This window comes from Ctenopharyngodon idella, chromosome 3, assembly GCF_019924925.1.
Source record: "Ctenopharyngodon idella isolate HZGC_01 chromosome 3, HZGC01, whole genome shotgun sequence".
Taxonomy (NCBI): Eukaryota; Metazoa; Chordata; class Actinopteri; order Cypriniformes; family Xenocyprididae; genus Ctenopharyngodon; species Ctenopharyngodon idella.
This window is the reverse complement of record NC_067222.1, coordinates 38,260,587-38,286,630: the sequence shown is the minus strand read 5'-3', so window position 1 is coordinate 38,286,630 and position 26,044 is coordinate 38,260,587. Positions and strand designations below refer to the sequence as shown.

General features: G+C 38.4%; 1 protein-coding gene across 1 annotated transcript in view; it reads right to left on the bottom strand.

Annotated features, from left to right (window-relative positions):
- baiap3 (BAI1 associated protein 3) overlaps window positions 1–26,044 on the bottom strand; it is a 59,406-nt gene that overhangs the window by 20,354 nt on the left and 13,008 nt on the right. Inside the window, exons 3-15 of the mRNA XM_051888530.1 lie at window positions 14,039–14,126; window positions 8,293–8,370; window positions 8,085–8,192; window positions 6,179–6,238; window positions 5,535–5,601; window positions 4,957–5,170; window positions 4,802–4,846; window positions 4,636–4,713; window positions 4,412–4,517; window positions 4,204–4,311; window positions 1,317–1,409; window positions 1,127–1,230; window positions 786–903 (exon numbers count right to left, since the gene is read on the bottom strand). Of these exons, the coding sequence (XP_051744490.1) occupies window positions 786–903; window positions 1,127–1,230; window positions 1,317–1,409; window positions 4,204–4,311; window positions 4,412–4,517; window positions 4,636–4,713; window positions 4,802–4,846; window positions 4,957–5,170; window positions 5,535–5,601; window positions 6,179–6,238; window positions 8,085–8,192; window positions 8,293–8,370; window positions 14,039–14,126 (1,267 nt within the window). The remainder of the gene's footprint in view (window positions 1–785; window positions 904–1,126; window positions 1,231–1,316; window positions 1,410–4,203; window positions 4,312–4,411; window positions 4,518–4,635; window positions 4,714–4,801; window positions 4,847–4,956; window positions 5,171–5,534; window positions 5,602–6,178; window positions 6,239–8,084; window positions 8,193–8,292; window positions 8,371–14,038; window positions 14,127–26,044) is intronic.

Here is a 26,044-nt window from a genome sequence, read left to right as displayed (position 1 = left end):
TTAGTGTAAATAGCATCTAATCGCTATTTACATTTGGTGTAAATAACATCTATCGCTATTTTTACTTGGTGTAAATAGCATCTATCGCTGTTTTCACTTAGTGTTAATAACATCTATCGCTATTTTCACTTGGTGTAAATAGCATCTATCGCTGTTTTCACTTAGTGTTAATAACATCTATCGCTATTTTCACTTGGTGTAAATAGCATCTATCGTTATTTTCACTTAGTGTTAATAACATCTATCGTTATTTTCACTTAGTGTAAACAGCATCTATCGCTAAGAAAATATGCTACTTTCACTTATTTTTACTGGTGTGCATCTTGAGACAAAACAATGGCACTGACATATTTTAAGATATGTCAGTGCAAGTTGCTTTCAGTTAAAACAGCTCAAACATGCATTTTAGTCTGGGACTAGCTTAAGTCTTTTCTGTGAAACCGGGGGAAAAGTTTAAACTATTTTTAAGCATAAACATTTTTTTTTAGGTTTACACTTAAAACAGGAACAATATTGTCTCCAAATATTCTCAGACAATAAATCCTAATATCATGCAAATTTGCTTCTCAATCAAATGTGTCTTGTTCTACAAATGTTTGAATTTTACTGGAAAATGGTGGACAAAAATACTGATTAAGAAAATGCTTTTTTGCAGCGGAGTGAATTCGCCCTTAATGTGTAAAACTCGAAAGAGCACTGAGCCTTAGAATGATCCAGACACTGTGTTACGGCACAAGGATGTTCCCCCAGACATTCAGGGTCAGCGAACTGTTGTAAAGACCCACCAGCTCCCCGTGCACAGCGGTATCCTCCCACTCTGCCTCCACGGTTTTCAGCAGCCTGAGAAGCAAAGCGTAGCTCATCCTCTGAGAGCGGTGATGGCTGCTGTAACACTGCCAACGGCTGCAAACACATGCAAAAACATCCGTTTTACACACTAGTGTCAGTCTCACTGTTGGCAGGCATGTGTAGCTGAAGCATGCAGCGATTATCAGGATGGGTCTTGGTGTTATAAGCATTTGCTGTTTTCATGCTGTTGTGCTCATCCTGTCAATAAACACGCCGACTGCGTGGCGTCTCACAGCCGAGCTATGATCTCACTACAGGTTTGATGTTTAATACGCACATGATGGCCTGCTGCAGAGGAGAGAGGTCAGCCTGCACTGCATGATGGGACAGCACAGTCCATGCAGCAGCACACACTTGTCCATTCCAGTTGTAAGGCTCTTTCTGCAATTAAAATGAATTATTTATGACAAGCTCTAGGCTTAATGCAGACGAATGCTTGGCAATTTAAAACATTAAAAAAGTTCAACCTGAATTTGATTGTGTTCATAGTCCAGAATCTGACTCAACATCTTCTTGTGAATGGTTACATTGGAGGCCATTTTACTCAGTGCTGTGTCTCTCTATTGAACAGAACAAAGAGTGATGAATACATGTTATAAAGATGAATAGCCATTTATTCACCATCCTGTCATTCCAAACCCACATTCATTAGAACGTAAATTACCATTCAAAAGTTTGGGGTCGGTAACGGCCCGTTCACACCAAGAACGATAACTGTAAAGACAACTATAAAGATAACTATATTAGCATCCACACCAGCCGATGATCACAGTCTGTCGTCTGCCGCTTTAAATGCTTGAGCTCTTTAAAGCAGGATGGATACTGACTGGTTGTCAATGTTTGTTTTTGTTCATCAGCTGGAAAAAAAAATCGTTCTGAAAGTAATTCCAATGATATTGTTTCTCTGTGCTATTATTAAATCTGTGGTGCTATTCTTTTATAGTTGTAAAAATCGTTCTGAATATATCTTTAGCATTATATTTATCGTCCTTGGTGTGATTCTCTCTTCTGCTCACCAAGGTTGCATTTATTTGATCAAAAATACAGTAAAAACAGTAATGTTGTGAAATATTATTACAATTTAAAAGAACTCTTTTCTATTTGAATGCATTTTAAAATGAATTTTCAGCATCATTACTCCAGTCTTCAGTGTCACCTGATCCTTCAGAATTCACTTTAAGATGCAGATTTGCTGCTCGAGAAACATTTACAGGTGCTGGTCATATTATTAGAATATCATCAAAAAGTTGATTTATTTCACTAATTCCATTCAAAAAGTGAAACTTGTATATTATATTCATTCATTACACACAGACTGATATATTTCAAATGTTTATTTCTTTTAATTTTGATGATTATAACTGACAACTGAGGAAAATCCCAAATTCAGTATCTCAGAAAATTAGAATATTGTGAAAAGGTTCAATATTGAAGACACCTGGTGCCACACTCTAATCAGCTAATTAACTCAAAACACCTGCAAAGGCCTTTAAATGGTCTCTCAGTCTAGTTCTGTAGGCTACACAATCATGGGGAAGACTGCTGACTTGACAGTTGTCCAAAAGACGACCATTGACACCTTGCACATGGAGGGGAAGACACAAAAGGTCATTGCAAAAGAGGCAGGCTGTTCACAGAGCTCTGTGTCCAAGCACATTAATAGAGAGGCGAAGGGAAGGAAAAGATGTGGTAGTAAAAAGTGTACAAGCAATAGGGATAACCGCACCCTGGAGAGAATTGTGAAACAAAACCCATTCAAAAATGTGGGGGAGATTCACAAAGAGTGGACTGCAGCTGGAGTCAGTGCTTCAAGAACCACTACGCACAGACGTATGCAAGACATGGGTTTCAGCTGTCGCATTCCTTGTGTCAAGCCACTCTTGAACAACAGACAGCGTCAGAAGCGTCTCGCCTGGACTAAAGACAAAAAGGACTGGACTGCTGCTGAGTGGTCCAAAGTTATGTTCTCTGATGAAAGTAAATTTTGCATTTCCTTTGGAAATCAGGGTCCCAGAGTCTGGAGGAAGAGAGGAGAGGCACACAATCCACGTTGCTTGAGGTCCAGTGTAAAGTTTCCACAGTCAGTGATGGCTTGGGGTGCCATGTCATCTGCTGGTGTTGGTCCACTGTGTTTTCTGAGGTCCAAGGTCAACGCAGCCGTATACCAGGAAGTTTTAGAGCACTTCATGCTTCCTGCTGCTGACCAACTTTATGGAGATGCAGATTTCATTTTCCAACAGGACTTGGCACCTGCACACAGGGCCAAAGCTACCAGTACCTGGTTTAAGGACCATGGTATCCCTGTTCTTAATTGGCCAGCAAACTCGCCTGACCTTAACCCCATAGAAAATCTATGGGGTATTGTGAAGAGGAAGCTGTGATATGCCAGACCCAACAATGCAGAAGAGCTGAAGGCCACTATCAGAGCAACCTGGGCTCTTATAACACCTGAGCAGTGCCACAGACTGATCGACTCCATGCCACGCCGCATTGCTGCAGTAATTCAGGCAAAAGGAGCCCCAACTAAGTATTGAGTGCTGTACATGCTCATACTTTTCAGTTGGCCAAGATTTCTAAAAATCCTTTCTTTGTATTGGTCTTAAGTGATATTCTAATTTTCTGAGATACTGAAATTGGGATTTTCCTTAGTTGTCAGTTATAATCATCAAAATGAAAAGAAATTTGAAACATTTGAAATATATCAGTCTGTGTGTAATGAATGAATATAATATACAAGTTTCACTTTTTGAATGGAATTAGTGAAATAAATCAACTTTTTGATGATATTCTAATTATATGACCAGCACCTGTATTTATTATTATCAATATTGTTGAAAACAGTTGTGCTGCCTAATATTTTTTGGAAACTGTGATACATTTCATGTATTGATCAGTACTCTTTGATGAATAGAAAGTTCAAAAGAACAGCATTTATTTGAAATAGAAATCTTCTGTACTTTATAACTTAATTTAATTTATGGTCACTTTTGATCAATTTAATGCATTCTTGCTGAATGAAAGCATTAATTTATGTTTTAAAATCTTACTGACCCCAAACTTTAGAACAGTAGTGTTGTAGCCTCTCTTGTTTATATAATAAAGTTAAATGGGGATCTGGGTTTTTGATTTCCAAAAATTATAACTGAAGCTCAACAGCATGGATTCCCTTTGAATAGGTAGATGGAAAAGCGAAGCCAGTATTCTTCAACATTCTATTTTCATGTTCCACAGAAGAATAAAAGTCATGCAGTATTTGAAATACATGAGGGTGAATAAATTATAATAACATTTGTATTTTTCAGGGTGAACTACCCCTTTAATGAGTGCTGCTACATCTCAGATGAGCAGCAGTACCTGAGTGGTGAAGAGGCGAAGAATCAGGTGACATTCTCCCTGAACTTTAGAGGCGCTGGATCTGGGCTCCAACTTAAACCATTTATCATAACCAACGACCGGAATCTCCTAGTGAGAGACAAAAAGTGGCACAAAAGTGACAAAAGTGACAAACTCAATGAGTTGCCTTGCTGTTGCAATAACTTAAGTGTGCAGAATTAGAGCTCACGTTCAACGGGATGTTGATGCAACCTAGGAAATCATCTGCATTCTCCTCACTTCCTGATGCAGCGGCCCCATTGGCCCTCACGGATTTGGCAATTTGCTTGAAATATCTAATATCATGATGCAACAGTTTGAGTCATACATTCGGCATGCATTTAAACTAGTATTTGCAGAGAATGTGTCAGATGTGTCTCAGGCTCATTAGCTTTAAGACAACAGACGATCTACCTGCCCATTCCTCTGAATCCACTGATTTCATTCAGCTTCTTACAGGCTTCCGCAACAGAAACATCGTCATCGTGATCCCTAGGGTGGAAAATAACAAACAAATTTTTGGTGAGAAAAACAGAGATGGCTGTTCCCGTTCTGAAGGACATCTGTTGATACATCTTACCATATGTCCAGATGGAGAAGGTCATTGTGAACGTCATCAATGTCACTGTGGAAAACAAACACTTTTTAAAAAACACTGTCCCACTTACTTTACAACTGGTAATTACAGATCATAAAATGATAATATCATTTCAATTCTAACAGTAAGATGCTCACAAAACGAAGTGTTCATTCCACACTGGGTTAAGAGTCTCTGGTTTGACTTCGGTCACTTGGATATCCCTGCCCGCCAACACCTCCTTAACACTGGAGCGCTTCTCTAACTTCTCCCGTCTCTTGCGAAAACTGAACTTCCTCTCTTTCTTCTCCTCTGTGTCTTTGGGTGATTGTCCCAAGAGAATTCCCAGCATGCAGTAGGGGTCACTGTAGCCTGCCCGGTGTGACATAGGCAAAAATGTTTGCTAATTAATTCAATAAAGGTCAGAATAAATAGTTTCAAAGATTAGATAATTTATGTGATGTGAATTCTGGCTCTTCTAAAGGAGAACAAAAAACTTGCAGACAAAATAAAGTCTAAAACTAATACGATTTCTCTAATGCATTAAGTAAAATAAATAAAATATCCTTTGAAGATTTTCTAAGGGATGTAGGTATTATGTATAGATGTGAATGTTTTGTCTTACTGTTCTTTTTGTTGACTCCAAAACAAAAATCAATGCCACAGACTACATCAAAAGGACATGATATTAGAGGTAAAACAAACAAATAACACACGAAAGGCTAAAACATCTTACCATTGGCATCTTTCGCCATGAGATTTTTGCCTTTCATTACAGAGACCCTGAGAGAAAAGCTGGCTTTCTACAAAAGAACATTTCAGACATGGATTAGAACACACAGCGGCAGTAATAAAAACTGAACACGTTTCATTTGCTGTTCGACATGGTGGCGGCACCTTGAGTGAGTGCACAGTAAAATAAATGTAAGCATGCCGTGCTTTAGTGCCAAAGCTTGTCGAGAGCAAAGAAATCAATAGAGGTTTTCTTTTTCAGATGTTAGATGTGAGTATATTATGTATGACACAGGCAGTGGGAGACTGCTGTGCAAATGAAGGCTTGGATCATTGTGATGCACATTCAAACATTCTTCCGTTCTTTTCAAAGACCTTTTACGAGGTTACAAGAGGTATCTGGGGCTTCTTTCACAGTGACATTTTAAAGTTTAGTCTTGCAAAAGATAAAAATTGCTTAAATAGTTTCTTTTATAGACTTTACATCCATTTAGTAAGAGAGGCTCTCTATAGATATCAATATTTTCTACTTGTTGAAGAATTCTTCCTCTTCTGAAGAATTTCTCTATGAAGAAATAAGCAGCAGTATATGCTGTGATCATCAGAACAAGAAGAGAATCATGTATGTAGTATCAGACAAAACATTACCTTTGATTCTCTGACTCTCTGGAGGATAATGTCATGCTCCTCTTGACCCATATCAAAGACCTGAGTGAGAGAGTGATCAGGGGAAAGATTTGTTTCTAGAAAAATGCATGACTTTAATGGCTTAAGAAATGCAATGACAAGTCTCAGAGTCAGTTTCAAGTCTTTGATGGTTTAGTTCTTTTACATTGTTACAAAAGTTCAAATAAATCCTGTTCTTTTGAACTTTAAAGTCATCAAATAATCCTGAAATGTATCATGGTGTCAGCAAAAATATTAAGCAGCACAACTGTTTTCAGCATTGATAATAATCTTGAGCAGTCTTCTTGATCTTGAACACTGAAGACTGGAGTAATGATGCTGAAAATTAGCTTTGCCATCACAGGAATAAATTACATTTTAAAATCTATTACAATAGAAAACAGTTCTTTTAAACTGTAATAATATTTCACAATATTACTGTATTTTTGATCAAATAAATGCAGCTTTGGTGAGCAGAAGATCTTACCGACCCCGAAACCCCCGACTTTGGAAGTGCATGTATAGATGGTGTACTGTGTGTAAAAACATGTTTAATCTTAGGGAAATTTCATCATAAACAAACATATTGTAACCATTATGCTTAGTTTTGGTTTTGCTTTCATTGTTTAGTCTTTCTGTTCCATTCGTTCTGGTTTTCCCGCCATACCATGGACACTCGTTAACCACCACAGCTGTTAATCTTTATGCTCATCATCTCTGTGTATTTGAGTTCCTGATTGTTCTCTGTTCATTGTCGGTTCTCGTTAACGTCTACACTGAGTGAATCTATCTTCTTCATCCTACCTTTATATCTACACCACGCTTGGATAACGTGACATAATCAATAGGCTTATTAAACTTCTAAACTGTATATGAGAAAAAAGTGTGAGTATATGAGATAATAATATAATGAATAATAATGATGATAATAAAACATTATATTAGTTTAATTATTATTTCAAAAAATTGTCTAAAAATTGTTTGAAAAAATCAACAACTTTGAGAAAAGAATGAACTTTTAGACAAGTTTGTTCTTTCATGGCTACTCAATTGGAAATTTGTATATAAAAGACTCAACTTATGAAGAGTGTATGAGATGTTGTGATATTTGGAGAAAATGTTTTTCCTTGTAGACATAAAGAGTTGTGTTGGTCACGGGTCTCTTATTTGGAATCCAAGTGAAGTATCAAGCAATTGCTTATTAAACTTGATTCAGAAGTTCTGATTAGAGTTTCTATCACAACTTTCAACTTTCGAAAACTGTTTACCGCTTCTAAAGCTTATCAGTGCTGACGACCATTATTCTTGAGAAAGGGGTTTTTGCCTTTTACAGAAGTGATGGTAATCAAAGCTCAGGCTATGTCAGTTTTTTTTTTTTTTTTTTTTTTTTGAAGGAAAAACATTATAGATCCGACACTTCAAACGTAAGACCTGCTGCACTTCGGTGTTAGAGGTCTCAGAATGGAATCAGGCTCCTCTGGAGTGACAGGGTTTCATAGGTGTAATATAAGCACTGAACATCAATCCCCATTGGGCACGGGCTTTGATGTTTAATCATGTCTGAGACAAGAGCATCTGCTCCAACTCATAAAACCAAGTCAAAGTAAACAAACCCCCCACCACCACCCAAACACAACCCTCTGTTCCCCCATCCCTTCAAGGACTAGCTTTTCTTCAGGAACGCAAGCACTTTGAAAACAAAAGACAAAACAAATATTTCTGTCTATTTCATTTCTATTTAGAAATCAATCAGAGCATGATATTTATTTAGGTCTTGGTGGATTTGGAGCACCAGAGGCACAACACGCATTGTGATATTTGTGTTGTTATGGAAGGATGCGGGAGTGTTTGAATCATGCGATTTATTAAGAAAATAACAGTGTCGCACCTTTTGCAAGTAGTTGAAAATGTCGCCTTCGCTGGTAACATATTCTGGCGATGGCACCCCAACCCGATTGACCACGGTGTAGATAGCCTCCTCATACAACAAATCCAGCTAAAACAGAACGATTTATTTGACAAATAATACAAATTTAAAAACAGAAATGTACCACAAGAAGGAATCAAAGGATTGAAAGGATGACCAGGAGTCTCACCTCATCCCTGGTGGCTCTTTCTGGAACAAAAGCCTGGTCTTTGCACTCTGGGGGTGGAGGAGCGCAGCTGCTCTCCTCCTGTAAATGCATGAGGATGGAGAACCAATAGAAAGAAAGATGACAGTTGAGGTGATCAATGAAGAGTGAGAAGATCATTAATTGTGTATAACAATGAGCTCAAAGCAGTTCTGTAACCATGTAGATTCAAGGGCTTCACCGGCTGAGAGAAATGAGCTGCCGAGAGGAGAGTTTATGAGCTCCTCAGAACTATCGTCTGTGAGAAATGGATAATTTGATCCAAAATATGAGCTTTTATCTGGGTTACGTTAATAGACGAAGGGGATCTTGACAATAGCACAGCGATAAACTCGCACTTTTGTCAATGAACCTCATTTAATTTTTAGTCTGTGAATCTACAACACAATCAGTTCTCCGAGGGGAGTGATTTGAGTCAAAATGTTCTAATCAATGACTTCACAATCAGCTATCAGGAGTTTCATGGAGAGTCTGAAACAAAAATAAAATAGAAAATATAACTGGTTTTATTCACAACACAGTCTTATGAACTTGAAGTGATTTATGAAGCGCAAAGTTTTTTCTACCATGCTTTACTACATATTATTGTAATACATTGTGGTAGTTCCACCAATTCTCTGATTGGTGGAAATTTCTTTGCACAATCATAGGTAATATAGTTTTACACCAGGAATTCTGCTGTTAAACATAATTATTTAAAAAATAATTTGAAATAATGTAGACTGACAGCTCCAACAGAAGCATATCGATTAAAAGATTTGTAGCTTACAGTAGATCTGTCTTTAACCGTTTATATGTTTTCTTTAAAAATCAATTGGGATTTTTACTTTAGGAATCCGACTGTTGCATTTTATTGTAATCCAGTAAATTCCACTTCCTGTAATTCCAATTCAACTTCCTGTCGGTGTGGCCAATTCAATTAAAATATTAGCAACAGTCACTTGATCATAAAATCCCAATGATTTGCTAGCAATAACTCTAGCAGACTGACTGCTGTCAGAGTTCATGAATCCACTGTAAGGAAAACACTGAGCAAGAGATGTGCGCGTGGGAAGTTATTAAGGAGGGATTCACTGCTCACCAAAAAGAACAGTGCGGCACATTTCAGCTTTGTTACAGACCACAAGAAATGTTCAGACACATTGTGCCAGAGTGACATAAAATTTGATCTTTATAGCATAAATGGGAAAGTTATTTTCGTCCACAGCAAAATGGTGAATTCCGACATCAGACCCTCACAGCAGACGTGCCATATGGTGGTGGGAGTATCATGATTTACAGCCTAAGAACTGGATAGCTTGCGGTCTTTGTGGGCATAATGAATCCTAATTGTATTTTGCATCTCCCCAGCAGAAATGCTAGCAAATTTGACTGTCTGCTTTCTGTTTAATCTCAACAGGCATTGTATTTTATTCTGCACTGCATTTAGTCTCTTTGCATTTATTATTTATCGCCTGTGAATTAGGTTAGCTGACATTTATTACATGGCATTTCCTCATATCGTTGTCATTGTCGCTGTAAGGCTCTGGTGATTACATTTTATTGTTTTTCTTAAAGCTGGATTAATGAGAAGAATGGCACTAAATAAATTTATACAGAAAAATATACTAGTGAATGTCATGATATCCATCCATGAGGTCATGGTTAACAGAGTGTAGGTCGTGCATCGCAATGCTAATGATCCTAAACACAAATAAATCAATAGTGGAGAGGAGCAACCAGAGAAATTTTCTGTTTTCCAATGGTCAAGTCAAAGTCCTGACCTTTAGTCGGATGAAATGTTGTGGCATGACCTGAAGTAGGCAACTCAAGCAAGACAGCACAAAAATCTCAATGACTGGGTTTGCCTAAAAACATGCAGCCTTTCTATATATATTAGAGCTGCATGACAACTAAACAAAATAACATGTAATAGAGGTTCTGACAAAATGTTAATTCACCCTTCGCCGGGAGTTTGATTGACAGGCGATCTAACCAATCATAACACAGAATCTGCCGTTCTGTCTGACAAAGCAGTCAGGGGAGTTAGTAGATTAACGTTGGTGTACTTGAACTTGAAAAATAGTGTGTACTGATGTCTTTCCGTGGTTGAAACAACATTCCTTCTAATGTTCATTTATGTTTATTTGATGCTATAAATGAACTAGTAGGAAGAGATGATCGGTTCATGAGCCACGAGGCGCTACAGCGATCTGTCACAACACATTAAAGAGCCACAAAACAGTATTTATTGTTTAAATTTCTTTAAAAATTACAAAATTTGAATATCAAAAGTAATCTGCTCTGTCTTGTCTGTCGACGCATTGTCAGTGTCCTCTTTGCTCCGCGATGTATTTCTTCACTGAGTGAGAACAGGAAGTGTGGCGTGAAAGTGGCATGGCTTATTGGACATAGCAACAGTAACTAAAGAGGGCGGGTCTTTGCGAACGGTCAATTGCCGCAGTCTATTTAAAAATGATTTTATGATTTATGATGATTTAATGACTCACACATAAAGACTTCACTTGTTTCATTAGGAATTAGCGTTTTCGAACGAATCTCTTGAATGAATGATTCAATGACAAATACATTTTTAACAGTCACTTGTCGCCACCAACTGGTGTAACAGTGTCATTGATACAATCTTTATTTGGTTGGCACCAATAGCCTTGAGGGCAGTGCGCCGACATATTGCGCAGTTGCTCTTTGGGCATCCCAAACATTTCCTTATCCCCCTCTCTCTCTTCAACTTCACTTCCTGCAAACTGTCCTGTTGTAATAGGCAAAAACGGAAAAAATTTTTTTTTTTTTTTTTTTAAATACTATCTTTATTTGAAGCATCAAGTTGCTTTCAAAAGGTGATTTACTCTATTTTGTTCACTACCATAGACATCAGAGTTTATATCCGAACTATAAACTTTTATCCTAGTACTTCTGTGATAATTCAAATGTTTGTAACAGAAATAATGAGACTGTGGTTGAAAAGACTTTTTGAGAAGCTGTTTCAGACCTACAGCCTACATGACAACTGCTCTCTCTGGCTCAGCGGCAGCACTAATGCAGATTTGAATGTTCGCTGTGATCGTACTTGTCAAAGGTCTAATAGCCGAACCAATGTCATTTAGAAGATTGCGACGTGTTTGAATCAAGATCTTTTAATGATTAATTGTGCAGCTCTAATATATATTAGGGGTCGCACCAACTAATCGACTAGTCGACTTTAATGCTCTGCCATGACGCTTTAAGCATGACTTCGACTAGTCGCTGGTCCTTATAGAGGGCACAACAGGGTAAGAAATCTTTGAAGTCCACATTTACGCTCCGTATCCAACAGTTAATGACAAATAAATGCATACTCCAAGAGCGCTCCACAAGATCTGTTTGATTATACCATCTGGATTCTCAATATTGATCGGATGAATGCATGTTTTAAACATTTATTGTACACATAAGTTAATCGCCTAGAAACTGAAAAGTTCTAGCATTTCTAAGTAACTAAAACCCACAACTTCGCTATTTGTAGAGAGAAGCTGCCAGGTAGAATTAATTCACACATGCAATCGCTATCTCATATTACTGTGCTACTTTTTCATATCAGCGTCATATGCTATAGCTGTGCACAAGGCTACCCACGTTCGAGTCTCAGCTTGAGGTTCAGACTTAAGGCTCGTTCACACAGAACGCTTCTTTGCTATCAAAAATGCAAGACGCGGGCAGTGGAATGGGAAGAAAAACACAAGGCCTCGAGATGCGAGACAACTGATTTGAACTTGAGCGCTGTGTTTTTAGAACGCCATGTCATGTGCGAGAGACACTGCAGAAGACAGAAGACATGAGGGCAACGGTCATATGTCTGTCTATTGCGTGTTTACATAGAAAAACAATGGAAAAGTAGCGCATTTATAATTGGAAAAAAGACACTTATTTGTTCATTAATGCCGTCATCATCGACTAGTCGGCGTCGACTCGACTTTAATCACATAAATGTCGACTTTAAAAAATATGAAGTCGTATATATATATATATATATATATATATATATATACACCGAACACCGATCAGGCATAACATTATGACCACCTTCCTAATATTGTGTTGGTCCCCCTTTTGCTGCCAAAACTCTGACCCGTCGAAGCATGGACTTCACTAGACCCCTGAAGGTGTGCTGTGGTATCTGGTACCAAGATGCTAGCAGCAGATCCTTCAAGTCCTGTGAGTTGCGAGGTGGGGCCTCCATGGATCGGACTTGTTTGTTCAGCACATCCCACAGATGCTCGATTGGATTGAGATCTGGGGAATTTGGAGACCAAGTCAACACCTCAAACTCGTTGTTGTGCTCCTCAAACCATTCCTGGACCATTTTTGCGTTGTGGCAGGGCGCATTATCCTGCTGAAAGAGGCCACAGCCACCAGGGAATACCGTTTCCATGACAGGATGTACATGGTCTGCAATGCTTAGGTAGGTGGTACGTGTCAAAGTAACATCCACATGGATGGCAGGACCCAAGGTTTCCCAGCAGAACATTGCCCAAAGCATCACACTGCCTCTGCCGGCTTGCCTTCTTCCCATAGTCCATCCTGGTGCCATGTGTTCCCCAGGTAAGTGACGCACACGCACCCGGCCATCCATGTGATGTAAAAGAAAATGTGATTCATTAGACCAGGCCACCTTCTTCCATTGCTCTGTGGTCCAGTTCTGATGCTCACGTGCCCACTGTTGGTGCTTTCGGTGGTGGACAGGGGTCAGCATGGGCACCCTGACTGGTCTGCGGCTATGCAGCGTTCACCACTGTTCATTCCTTGGACCACTTTTGATAGATACTGACCACTGCAGACCGGGAACACCCCACAAGAGCTGCAGTTTTGGAGATACTCTGACCCAGTCATCTAGCCATCACAATTTGGCCCTTGTCAAACTCACTCAAATCCTTACGCTTGCCCATTTTTCCTGCTTCTAACACATTAACTTTGAGGACAAAATGTTCACTTGCTGCCTAATATATCCCACCCACTAACAGGTGTCGTGATGAAGAGATAATCAATGTTATTCACTTTACCTGTCAGTGGTCATAATGTTATGCCTGATCGGTGTGTATATATATATATATATATTTTGAAATTTTGTAAATACTTGGCAGAATCTGTAAAACATTAATGATTTACAACAAATAGGGTGGATAAAAAAATCCTTCTAATTCATGTATCCGAGGGCTACAGGAGGATATATATTTCTATAAATCAAGGTTTCCATACTTTTCCCCACAATGATGGTGAATGTTGGATAACTGTGTTCAATGAAGATGTGAACAAGCGTAATTGCATACATTAATTGCGCGATTAGATCATCAGGACTACATATTTCTGTAGGACACTTCAATAGTAAGTATACAGCAGCCATTAAAAGTAGAAATGTCGTTTTATCACCAAGGACCACTTGGAGGCAAAGTCTCAACCAGTATTGACTGCTGTCCTTTTAGAACAATGGGAGAGGAATGCTCTTCAATAAACATCTAATTCAAGCACATTAACTCTGATGCTGTCTTTGTTCGAGGGGAAGAGGGAGGGTGAGTTTCTGTGTCGCTGAATCCCACAGCAATGTTCAGGAGGGAGAACTACTTTAATATGACCTGATTCTTCAGATTGAGCACACAGGGGAATTTGGTGACAGGGATACACCCTGGTGTCCTGGTAAAAAAAAGCAGGGATGCAATCTTTTGAAAAATGTGGTTACCTCCATTTGGCCGGCAGACAGCAGACTATCCTGTTTCTGGAGGATTTTATTCATGCGGTCAAAGAAGTCTCCGTTTCCCCTGGCAACCCTGGAAATAGAGATGGATCAGTTCAGTTGCGAAACATTTCACCCTTGTTTACATTTAATTACACAATGTGGCTTCAAAAAGAGTTTCCCTTCCAACCGAATCTGGGCGTTTTTTCCCCAGCTCTGCTTCACTGTAATCAGTCTCACATATATGCAGAAAGCTCATCTGGACCTCTAGAGTGCTGCTCATTCACACTAATAAGATAAGATGAGCAACACTGAGAGATCTCTGACAAGAATCCAGCAAATGCTTGTTTTGCGTTGACATGCAATTACTTGAACATAGATAAATGGAGAAGTGGTAATAAACTGTCAAATTGTCAAATTTGGGCTGAAACTGAGAGCGATGCTGACATAAGACAGGGTGAGGACAAATTAGCATGAAGCTTTTACTTTCAGACAATGCTCATGGTTTCAGGAGAAGTAAAAGTTATTCTTTGTTATAACAGTAAAGTTCAACTTCTCTATTCTATGCGAACAATAATGTGAACAATAATACTTAGTAGCAGTTGCTACTATGGATATTCTGAATACCTTCTGAATACCACAAATAATGACTAATAACAAAATGAATAATAAATCAACTAAATAATAATTAAAGAAAATTTGCTAAAAGTGAGTATCTAACTAGCAAAAAGTAAATTTTTAAAATTACAATGCAATGGTGAGTGTATAAAGCTAATAGGACTAACGTGATGTGATCTCAAGTTCTGGTGGTCACATTGTGTCTCAGTTTATTGGGCATCTCAGAAATTCAAATGTGTCAACATTAAACTATGATACTACATCATACTTATTTTCTACTGTTTAAAATGTATAAGTAGCCTACATTTCTTAAACCTTTCAAGATAACATGCTTCTGTTTTTCACTTTATTTTACCTAAAGGTTGTAATAAAAAAGGGAATAAATAATTTTATGAATTCTACAAGGCATATTTGCAATATGAAATACAGTTACATCAAAAAATAGGCCTTTCATTAATGTTGATGAACTTCCTGTTTAGGCTGAATATAGAAACAGATCATTTCGTCTTTGCAAAATTCTCTCATGGCAATTCGTAACTAATTTTACATTTTGGCAAATTTGTGCCCAATTTGTATGAATGTATATGATATTTTCATGTTTTCATACAATCTGCGTACACCTCAATGACAGTTATGTTTAGGGTTGGACATTCATGCTTACTTTTTTTATAAAAATCGCAAGTTTTCGTACAAATCACAATCATTATACGAATTCATATGAAGTTGCCACCTTGTAAATAGTTACATTTTCTAATAAAACCAGGTTGCAACACTTGCACAAATGTGACCCTGGAACACAAAACCAGTTATAAGGGTCAATTTTTTTTTAAAATTTAGATTTATACATTATCTGAATAAATAAGCTTTCCAGTGATGTATGGTTTGTTAGGATAGGACAATATTTGGCCGAGATACTCTTTGAAAATCTGGAATCTGAGGGTGCAAAAAAATAAAAATATTAAGAAAATCGCCTTTAAAGTTGTCCAAATGAAGTCCTTAGCAATGCATATCCACTCACAAAAATACATTTTTGATATATTTACGGTAGGAAATTTACAAAATATCTTCATGGAACATGATCTTTACTTAATATCCTAATGATATTTGGCATAAAAGAAAAATCGATAATTTTAACCTATACAATGTATTGTTGGCTATTGCTACAAATACACCCGTGCGACTTATGACTGGTTTTGTGGTCCAGGGTCACAAATAGTGTCTTTTCCGCACATCCCTAATTGATATACTTTTGCTGGTTTGTTCTCACCAGGCAACTTAACCTTGATCAAACAGCTTCTTCAGATACATTTCTTTGGTGAACATTGCTTTGATGCTTAACCAGTACCAAAAAGAAACCAGCCGGGTGCATAATGCAAATTAATGCTGGTCTTTTCAGCGAGGCAGGTAATTCGTTACTTTACACACCTAAAAGAATGGGATTAGAAACCAGATGTGTCTCAGCCAAGCGAAACAAACAAACATGCTGAGAAACACTGACAGCAGATTTCAGAACTTGTTGTGGACCTTGTTGCTTCGAGTTTATCTACAGAACGCCTGCGCTCACTGGGGATTGAGGTGACAGGCCTCCCCATCCCTCTGACAAGCCTGAAAATCAACAGCTTGAAGCGCGTCACCGAGAAATGGCCTCCATGGAGATAAGAAGATGATGGACATTTTCCACCCTCATTAGAGTCACTGCTGCATGCACTGCTTAAACATCATCAATGCAACAAATATACAATCGCGTCTTGCCGCTTCCCATCAAGACTCTTACACACTGTCCAACTTCATTTATATTATTGTGAGGCGATCCTGGGAGGGGGGCAGGGAGTGTTCAACTCCCGCAAAGCGGGGTGAACTCCTGGACCCCTGCCACTTGCTAATTTTCCAGCCCCGGTCGTCATGGTGATGATAGCCGTTCAATGCGGGATTGGTTGGCAGAGCTCAGCACCTAGGGAATATCATCCATCTCTCCTGCTCTGCCCTGCCTGACTTCAGTAGAGTGTGGAGGAATGAGCGGGGAATGCATTAGTATGGCCATACAGCTGTCAGACCCCCTCGGTGAGCTCCAGCCCTCCCGTCTCTCATTATTTATCCAGCCCACAGCACTCCAGACCATTTCTTTATCAACGGCATCACAGCAGGTGAGCATTAGATACCTGCGCCCCCAGATATCCAACAGAGCGCTCTTGGGATTCCCTCAGGAGATGAATTAGGGATGACACTTTGAGTCTGCATACATCCATATAAATATACACTAAACGAGGCCACACATTATATCATTGTCTGATAGATCTAGGGCTGTCTAGACCGTTTTGTTCTTACTCGTGAGAAAGAAAAATCGCAAATGAGATTTGGAGATTAGAATTTTAATCTCTCAATTGTTCCTCATAGACAGCAATGAGGTAAAAAGAAGTGCAAAGGTGATGCGAGCGAGTTTAGTCATTTTGTTAACTTCCACAGTTTTGTTGATTTCAAGACCACACCCTTTCTTCAAAACCCTATCTTCCAAAAACATGTCAGCAAACCACAAGGTGTCAAAGTTTGGCTGGTTAGCATGGACCTAGTCTCAGCCTCAGACGTCACGCCCATGGACCGTTGGTTGAACGTCTGATGCATATGGCGCACTTAACTGGAAACACTTCAGGATTTTCGAAGTCGTCATCTGGTTGGTTGAATTCTACAGGATGTCCGGGAGACGTGCGTGTTGAGTTCTTTAAAGGTCCACCTGGAAACAAATACTGTGATGCTAAACCCCCTTGCAGAAGAAGAATGCCGTCATATTTACAACTGTGAGAACGAGCGCTTACCAGGATCAACTAAACGAAGTTTACAGCTCCATTGTTGCAGTAAACTTGCACAACGTTCTTGAATGAATAATTTATTAGATGCAAGCCGGTCTGTTATTGTAGGGACATCGGCTAAAGACAAAAAAAGAACAAAAACTTTTTGTTGGCAGAAAATCGCAGGGAGACGCTTCTCTTGACAACAACAGATTTTTAAATGATCCTCATTGCGAATTTGGGAAGATGGTTGCCGCATATTGCGTTCCCAAATGCAAATTATAAGAGACTCAAACACAGCACTTACAGAGTAGCGATTTTTACTCGCATTTGCCGCTTTGAACCCTGAAAAACATGCTAAAGGTATCCCAGTTCTGTCAGAAGCAATCAGTGCATGAAAGTACTATTAGAAAACACAATATTTTGGAGTCTATTTAGTAAATGTTTACTGCAGTTTCGTGATTTTCAAACGAACCCCCCCCCCAACTTCTTTTTTTTTCTTCGATTTACACAATTCACGTGGGTGATACTTTGCAGGTCAGAAAATAGGTAAATCCATGTAAATCCATGGAAAAATCACATCCCTGTTTTTCAGAGGCTGCTCTTTTCACTATTTTTAGCTGTTTACAGAGCCTAGTACTGTCATAGAGACAGGTATTAATATGTATTTCAGTGAAATATGTCAGGAAGTGAGGACATTTTATGTGTGGTATTTGCTTAGACATTGCTTAGAGCACATTTACGTTGCCTGTTTCTTAGATTTCTCTCCTGGGAAAAGACCATAGTCATCTCCTCTAGAGCTTCTCCACAGTGTCAAAACTGTGCCAGTATATCAAAGTTTGCCATAAAAAGTCAGAGATTCTCATATAAACTCTTAAACACTTCAGAATATCAAATTACTTCAAGACCAAATCATCTGAGCTGTGTTATCTGATTCATTTTGTAGCTAGATGTAACGGAGGCCAGCTAGTAACAGCTGTGTGGGAAAACTTTACTCTCCTGGCCTCAAGAGGCACACTAGTGAGTGATGCTAGAGGCTACAGGTCTTTAGCGTCCTTGTTTGCGTGGCCGCCGGTTTGAATCCTGCTCAGGGCAATGGAGCAGTGCGAGTAGAACCGAAGGGGTTACATTGGTGCTATGGCTCAGATGTGAATGAGGTTTGGGGGGTGAGAGTAACGGAGGCCTGCTAGTGAGAACTGTGCAAGTAAACCTCACTCCCTTGGCCTCAAGAGGCGCACTAGCGACTAACACTAGAAGCTGCAGTCTTTAGCCTCCTTGTTGGTATGGTCACCTCCCATCCCGGAAACGCCAGTACTAATCCTGCTCAGAGCGGTGCGAGTAGAACTGAAGGGGTTACATTGGTGCCGTGACCCGGATGGGAGTGAGGTTTAGAGGGTGAGTGTAACGGAGGCCCGTCGATTTCAATCTTGCTCGGAGCAGTGCGAGTAGAACTGAAGGGGTTACATGTACATATACTGTATGTCAACAAGTATCTCAACTGTTTCTAGTTTTATTTCTCCTGATGAATTTTATAAGATACATCTGAGAACTTCTCCTGAGCTAATAAACAGCGACCTCTGAGCTATATTTTACTCTGGGTGTTGCCAAAGACCAATAAGGTTGCTGCTTAAAAGTCATGAACACTTTTGTGTCTGTGCTTGGCTTTACATCTCCAATCAAAGCTTTTAAACCTTCCTGTGCTGTTATTACTTGAAAAGTGATTGCATGGGAAGCATGGATTATTACAACTTCTGTGATTTATACGAATGCAAGTGACACACACACACACACAAATAGGCACAAAGCTTATTTGGCTGTCCACATTCATGTTGCTAGGAAACAGACTTTTCCATGAAGCTTTTTATTATTTTAGCAATATTGTTTATTTTCATTATTCAGACTTCAATGTTTGTATTGGAGAGCAAAAAAAAAAAAAAAATGAAAAAAAAAATTATTTACTGACATATCACATACACACAGATACAAGCATATGAATACAGGAGCTTCCCCTCAACTAGATTTCAGAGCCAAGGGGAAAAAATACAGCTTGGCACTTACGAATCAGATGAATGCCCAGCAACATTAAATGTTAAGTATGCAATAATCATTCTTTGGTTAGGACGACATTTAGCGACAAATCATTTCACAGAGATCGTGCAGAAAATAAAAGTAATGCTCACCCACACAACAGGAAATAAAATTCTGGATGGAGCTCATTACCTCTGATTCCATTCGGGCCCTTCAGGTCGTACTGCATGTGATTACGCTAATTTCTAATGCTGCTACCAATCAGCCAGATTCCTCATATTTTCCTCAGTGTACTGTGGGCGCATCATAATACAAGATCTTTTTCTTAACCAGGTCATTTAGATGTCTGTCACAACTATATGAAAGTTACACATTGAGGCTCCATACTGGTGTGTTTCTCACAACCAAGTGATTACTGTATATCAAGCAAACATGGAGCTGAAATATAACAGCTCACTCTTGTCTTAGTGAAAGTCTTCATTCTTCTGGATGATTAAGAATGAAAAATATTTAATCTATAATTTAACATTATTGTTTGTTTTTTGTAGTTTGTCACGTTCCAGGCTGTCAGTTCTCAATTTATTCGATTAGCTTTCACACAGAGCGTGCAGTATTAGCATTGGGCAATATGTGGAAATTGGTCTGCCACAGACGAAGCCCAGAGCTGCACAACTAATACACTAAATCGAAATGTAAAAGGTAATATTTATAGTGTGTTAAGACCCTAAGATATATTGTCTGTTTTCATCTGTCATTGTATACTCTCTTTCTCTGTGTATAGTCGTGTTTGTGTTCCAGGTGGACGTGGCTTCCATTTACCGTTCGAGAAACACTGATTGGTCCAGCTAAGCACCTGACCTGTACTTAAGGACCGCCCCAAACACTCAGCCTTTGCCTCGTGCCTCGCTGACTTTGTGCTATCGCCATCGTTCTTCGCTTACTTTGACTTTTGATAATACTGTTTGTTTCGTCATCGTTTGTTTGAGAGTGCCAGAGAGATTGTGAGTGTATAAGGAGATTGTGAGTGTTTGTTTATTGTTAATATTTTTGATTACCCGGTTTATTTGATCTCTGCCTGTTTGACTACGCTAATTGAATTCCGAATCTGATTTGTTTGCCCAAAACCCTGTATATACTGCTGTAAAAACTCTTGTAAATATTATTTTCACTTTAAGAGAGGTAGGGGGTTTGACGCCAATTTATTTGTATCTTGATTTCACTTTGTTTATGGTTAAGGGAGATAGGTAAGTTAAGTTGTATTTTGTTTTCTTTATTTTTGGTGAGGTAATTTAGTTTCTAAAAGAAGATTGTTTTGTTTTTTTGTTTTGGCCGTGTCTGCCCCTGACGTTGAAACCCTTATTTTCATTGTAAATAAACTTTGTATTGATTTTGATATCTCTCTGGTATTGAGACTCACTTCCTTTCTGTTACGGCTCACCCCTAGCAGTCGTAACAAGTGATATATTCAATTTTTATATTCATATAAATACAAACCCGATTCCAAAAAAGTTGGGACACTGTAAAAATAGTGAATAAAAAAGGAATGCAATGATGTGGAAGTTTCAGATTTCAATATTTTATTCAGAATACAACATAGATGACATATCAAATGTTTAAACTGAGAAAATGTATCATTTTAAGGGAAAAATAAGTTGATTTTAAATTTCATGGCATCAACACATCTCAAAAAAGTTGGGACAAGGCCATGTTTACCACTGAGTGGCATCCCCTCTTCTTTTTATAACAGTCTGCAAACGTCTGGGGACTGATGAGACAAGTTGCTCAAGTTTAGCAATAGGAATGTTGTCCCATTCTTGTCTAATACAGGCTTCTAGTTGCTCAACTGTCTTACTTCTTTGTGGCATCTTCCTCTTTATGATGTGCCAAATGTTTTCTATGGGTGAAAGATCTGGACTGCAGGCTGGCCATTTCAGTACCCGGATCCTTCTTCTACGCAGCCATGATGTTGTAATTGATGCAGTATGTGATCTGGCATTGTCATGTTGGAAAATGCAAGGTCTTCCCTGAAAGAGACGACGTCTGGATGGGAGCATATGTTGTTCTAGAACTTGAATATACCTTTCAGCATTGATGGTGCCTTTCCAGATGTGTAAGCTGCCCATGCCACACGCACTCATGCAACCCCATACCATCAGAGATGCAGGCTTCTGAACTGAGCGCTGATAACAACTTGGGTTGTCCTTGTCCTCTTTAGTCCGGATGACATGGCGTCCCAGTTTTCCAAAAAGAACTTCAAATTTTGATTCGTCTGACCACAGAACAGTTTTCCACTTTACCACAGTCCATTTTAAATGAGCCTTGGCCCAGAGAAAACGCCTGCGCTTCTGGATCATGTTTAGATATGGCTTCTTTTTTGACCTATAGAGTTTTAGCCGGCAACGGCGAATGGCACGGTGGATTGTGTTCACCGACAATGTTTTCTGGAAGTATTCCTGAGCCCATGTTGTGATTTCCATTACAGTAGCATTCCTGTATGTGATGCAGTGCCGTCTAAGGGCCCGAAGATCACGGGCATCCAGTATGGTTTTCCGGCCTTGACCCTTACGCACAGAGATTGTTCCAGATTCTCTGAATCTTTGGATGATATTATGCACTGTAGATGATGATAACTTCAAACTCTTAGCAATTTTTCTCTGAGAAACTCCTTTCTGATATTGCTCCACTATTTTTCGCTGCAGCATTGGAGGAATTGGTGATCCTCTGCCCATCTTGACTTCTGAGAGACACTGCCACTCTGAGAGGCTCTTTTTATACCCAATCATGTTGCCAATTGACCTAATAAGTTGCAAATTGGTCCTCCAGCTGTTCCTTATATGTACATTTAACTTTTCCAGCCTTTTATTGCTACCTGTCCCAACTTTTTTGGAATGTGTAGCTCTCATGAAATCCAAAATGAGCCAATATTTGGCATGACATTTCAAAATGTCTCACTTTCAACATTTGATATGTTATCTATATTCTATTGTGAATAAAATATAAGTTTATGAGATTTGTAAATTATTGCATTCCTTTTTTATTCACAATTTGTACAGTGTCTCAACTTTTTTGGAATCGGGTTTGTAGTTATTTGGTTTCTATCACACAATTAGGACTGAATTATTGAGCTAGCATCTTCATTATCAGTAACACCATAAGCAATGCAAACCATTGCATTTTGGTTTTGCTTCAGAGCATGAAGGACATACTCACTTATACAGAAGTACACAAACATTCACATTTTGTCATGTAACACATCTGTGATGATGCGATTCAATAAAAAGGTTGTGGTGGAGAAACCCCCCACCTCTTCCTCCTTTTAAAATGATGACAAATTGTCCTCTCTGTGTTTTAGTGTGAGCTCCGGTCTGCGGTTGGCTTGACAATGCAAAATTAAATGTTTTCTTATTTGCTGTAATGATCAACTCAAATTAGTGTGCATGATTAGATACTACCAAGACAAAAAAGCTATTACAAACTGTCTGATCCAACCAATACAACCATATTTTATTCAGCTCTACTTGTATTGTATTAAGCAGCCATTTTGGTTTGCTGGTGTTGCTAATAGTATGTACAGCACTTAACAATAGTTTTTATCTATTCATAGTTTTCTATCTATCTATCTATCTACCTCTTTTACAATTTGTATGACAGAGATGGCATATCATGTCTTTTACACACAAAATATAAGCATAATTGCATTAAATTAGTTAAAAAAAACTATAAATAATGACAAAAGGCAACAATACATCTCTGAAACCTTATAACAGAGGTGTAATATTTAAAATGAGCATTAATATACAAGTAATAATATAGTAATATAAAAGATCTCTCAAGAATCTGTGCCTGACATTTGGATCTTATTCCACATAATAATTTTTCAAATGTTTCCATAGATCTTACACAGGCTGTAATCAGGGTCACCTGTGATGTGAATAAGGAAGGGACACTCTGCACAGCTTTGTATCATTTGCATAATATTAATGAGTGAGTATCTGGGTTACAGGTATTACTTCTCTTTGGCGCTAATGAAGGAGACAAACAGCTTCCTGAAAACCTAATGATGGCAGTCATACAGCCCAAGGCAATGCACTATGCACTTCAGAGTCTCATAGGATGCTGACTAAATTCTGTCTAGTCCAGCTGCTAGTTAGGAAAACAATGGATGGACTGTGTTATTGACCGCTGCTAGTTACATCTGGCCAGCAATCACCCTCACATATGGTATAAATAACATTAGCTAAGAAGGGTACATCAAATCAAGTGCAAAACAATAATTTAGTTCAGTTCTGCACGTAACAGGTGTTTTTTTTTTTCCCCCCTCCTAGACAGAAGAGGTGCAGTCATTAAAAATAAAGCAGCTCATATTTTAGAAGCAGCTGTGATAAACAGACATGTTCGGTTGCTATAGAAACCTCAAGGTTCATATGCCCATCATTACGTTTGGCTTTGAAATCAGTCGAAAAAAGAAATCAAAACAAGACAGACCGAGAGGATGGATGAAAAACAATCAACTTTGTTTACCTACAGCAGTGAACCTATTCACCACATACATGTCTGTGGACATAACTTTGATCATATGGCATTGAATGGTCATGCAACCGAGGACACAAAAAGTCACGTCCATGCTCAAAGGGATGTCTTTACGGGTATTTAGAGCAGTAAACATGTCCAGATCGGGTAGAAAAACATGTTCTGTTCTTGTAGCACTGCTGGAGAAGTGCTGGAAAACATTTTAGCCGTGTTATATTTATAGCCTCTGGTATTAGGACTTCCTTTGCCTTTTCGTAAAGATCAACCTGACTTGCATTATCGTTCTTATCTAGCCACAGAGACCAAACCACTTTTATCTTTGCTGCCTGGAAATTGTCTAAAAAACTGGCCTGAATGGAAAAGAAAAAGCCTTGTGATACTGCATTGAGCCAGAATGTAATTGTTGCATGATCCGCACAAAGGCCTTCTTGTACTGAATTGTTAACACCGATAAAATTGAAATGTGATAGAGCAAGGTGTCGAGATTGAGCCATTCTCAAAGCATGAATGTACTATAAATGTAGTAGGCGTTCAAGAGCTAAATGAGTCACTGGCCTCTTCATGGACATCAGATATCCCACCATCTGTTAAGATCTGGGGGAAGTTAATAGATCAATACAAAACGCTAAACATTAAGAACATTCAAACAATAGCCTCCGTTTGTTATTTTGTTGCATTAACCTCGGCTGTATCACTCTTAAAAATAATGGTTGTTAAAGCAACCACGAGATTGAACTTTAGTTTACACACCTGGCAAATCCACATTTGACAGGTTGATCATGGATGAAAACCGCAAAGACATTTTCAAAATGAATAAAGTGCAGCCGCTTTCTCAGTAACTAATTGTTGGTTGGGAAAGGAAATTAATCAAAAAACCATGATTTGCTGCTTCTTCTAGTTAAAGGCAGATAGTAAATTATAAAATGTGTACACTACTGTTCAAGAGTGAGTTTTATCAACTTTTACAAGTACAATTTTATATTATACTATATTATTCTATGACTGTATTACATCTGTTTTCAATAAATCTGTTCATGTGTACTTTGAATAAATGTGTTGCCAGTGTTGTGTGAGAAGGTTCCCTTAGTGCTGTCAAACGATTAATCGCGATTAATCGCATCCGAAATAAAAGTTTCTTTACATAATATACGTATGTGTACTGTTTATATTTATTATGTATATATAAATACACACACATACATGTATTTATTTAAGAAATATTTACATGTATAATATTTACACATATTATGTAAACACAAACTTTTATTTTGGATGCGATTAATCATGATTAATCATTTGACAGCACTATCGTATTCAGTTTTTCCCTACCTTTTCCTTTTCTATGAGGTTTGCAAGGCAATATTCTTTATGAAGCTGCTTTGGAACTATATATTGTAAAAAGCACAATACATACAAATACAAACTGAAATGATTTTGTGGTTCTTTAGAGATTATAACTCATTCTCTTCTTTAGAAAATATATATCTTTTTATTGGTGCTTTAAAGCAGTGGTTTTCAATCCTTGGCTGTGTTCCACTTCACTTTTAGGCATTCTAAGGTAATGAACCGTTATGTTTTTATTACCTTAGAATGAGCCATTTCTATCTCATACACTGCGGGTCCCCCCTCCATGTCAAGTCACCATTATGTGCCAGCATGTTTCTACAGCAGCCCTAAACGGACAAACTGCTCTACAGAGCGCGTTTAGTCACTATGTTGTTCTTCTTCTGAATCGTTCGTGTTTTTAGAGGCTGCGTGCATCGTCACTACATTGTAGAGCTGCACGATTCTGGATAAAATGAGAATCACGATTTTTTGGTTTCAAATAGAGATCACGATTCTCCCACGATTCTGAATATACAACCAAACAAAATAACATGTAATTTACTAGAGGTTCTGACAAAATATAAATTGCTGACTCTAATTGCTGGAAAATGTTTGAATGAATTATTTAAAAAATGGTTTTGAATGAATTCAATGACTCATTAATAAATACTTGTTTCATTGCTGGATGAATCAGTGTTTTTGAACGAATCTTTTGAATGAATGATTT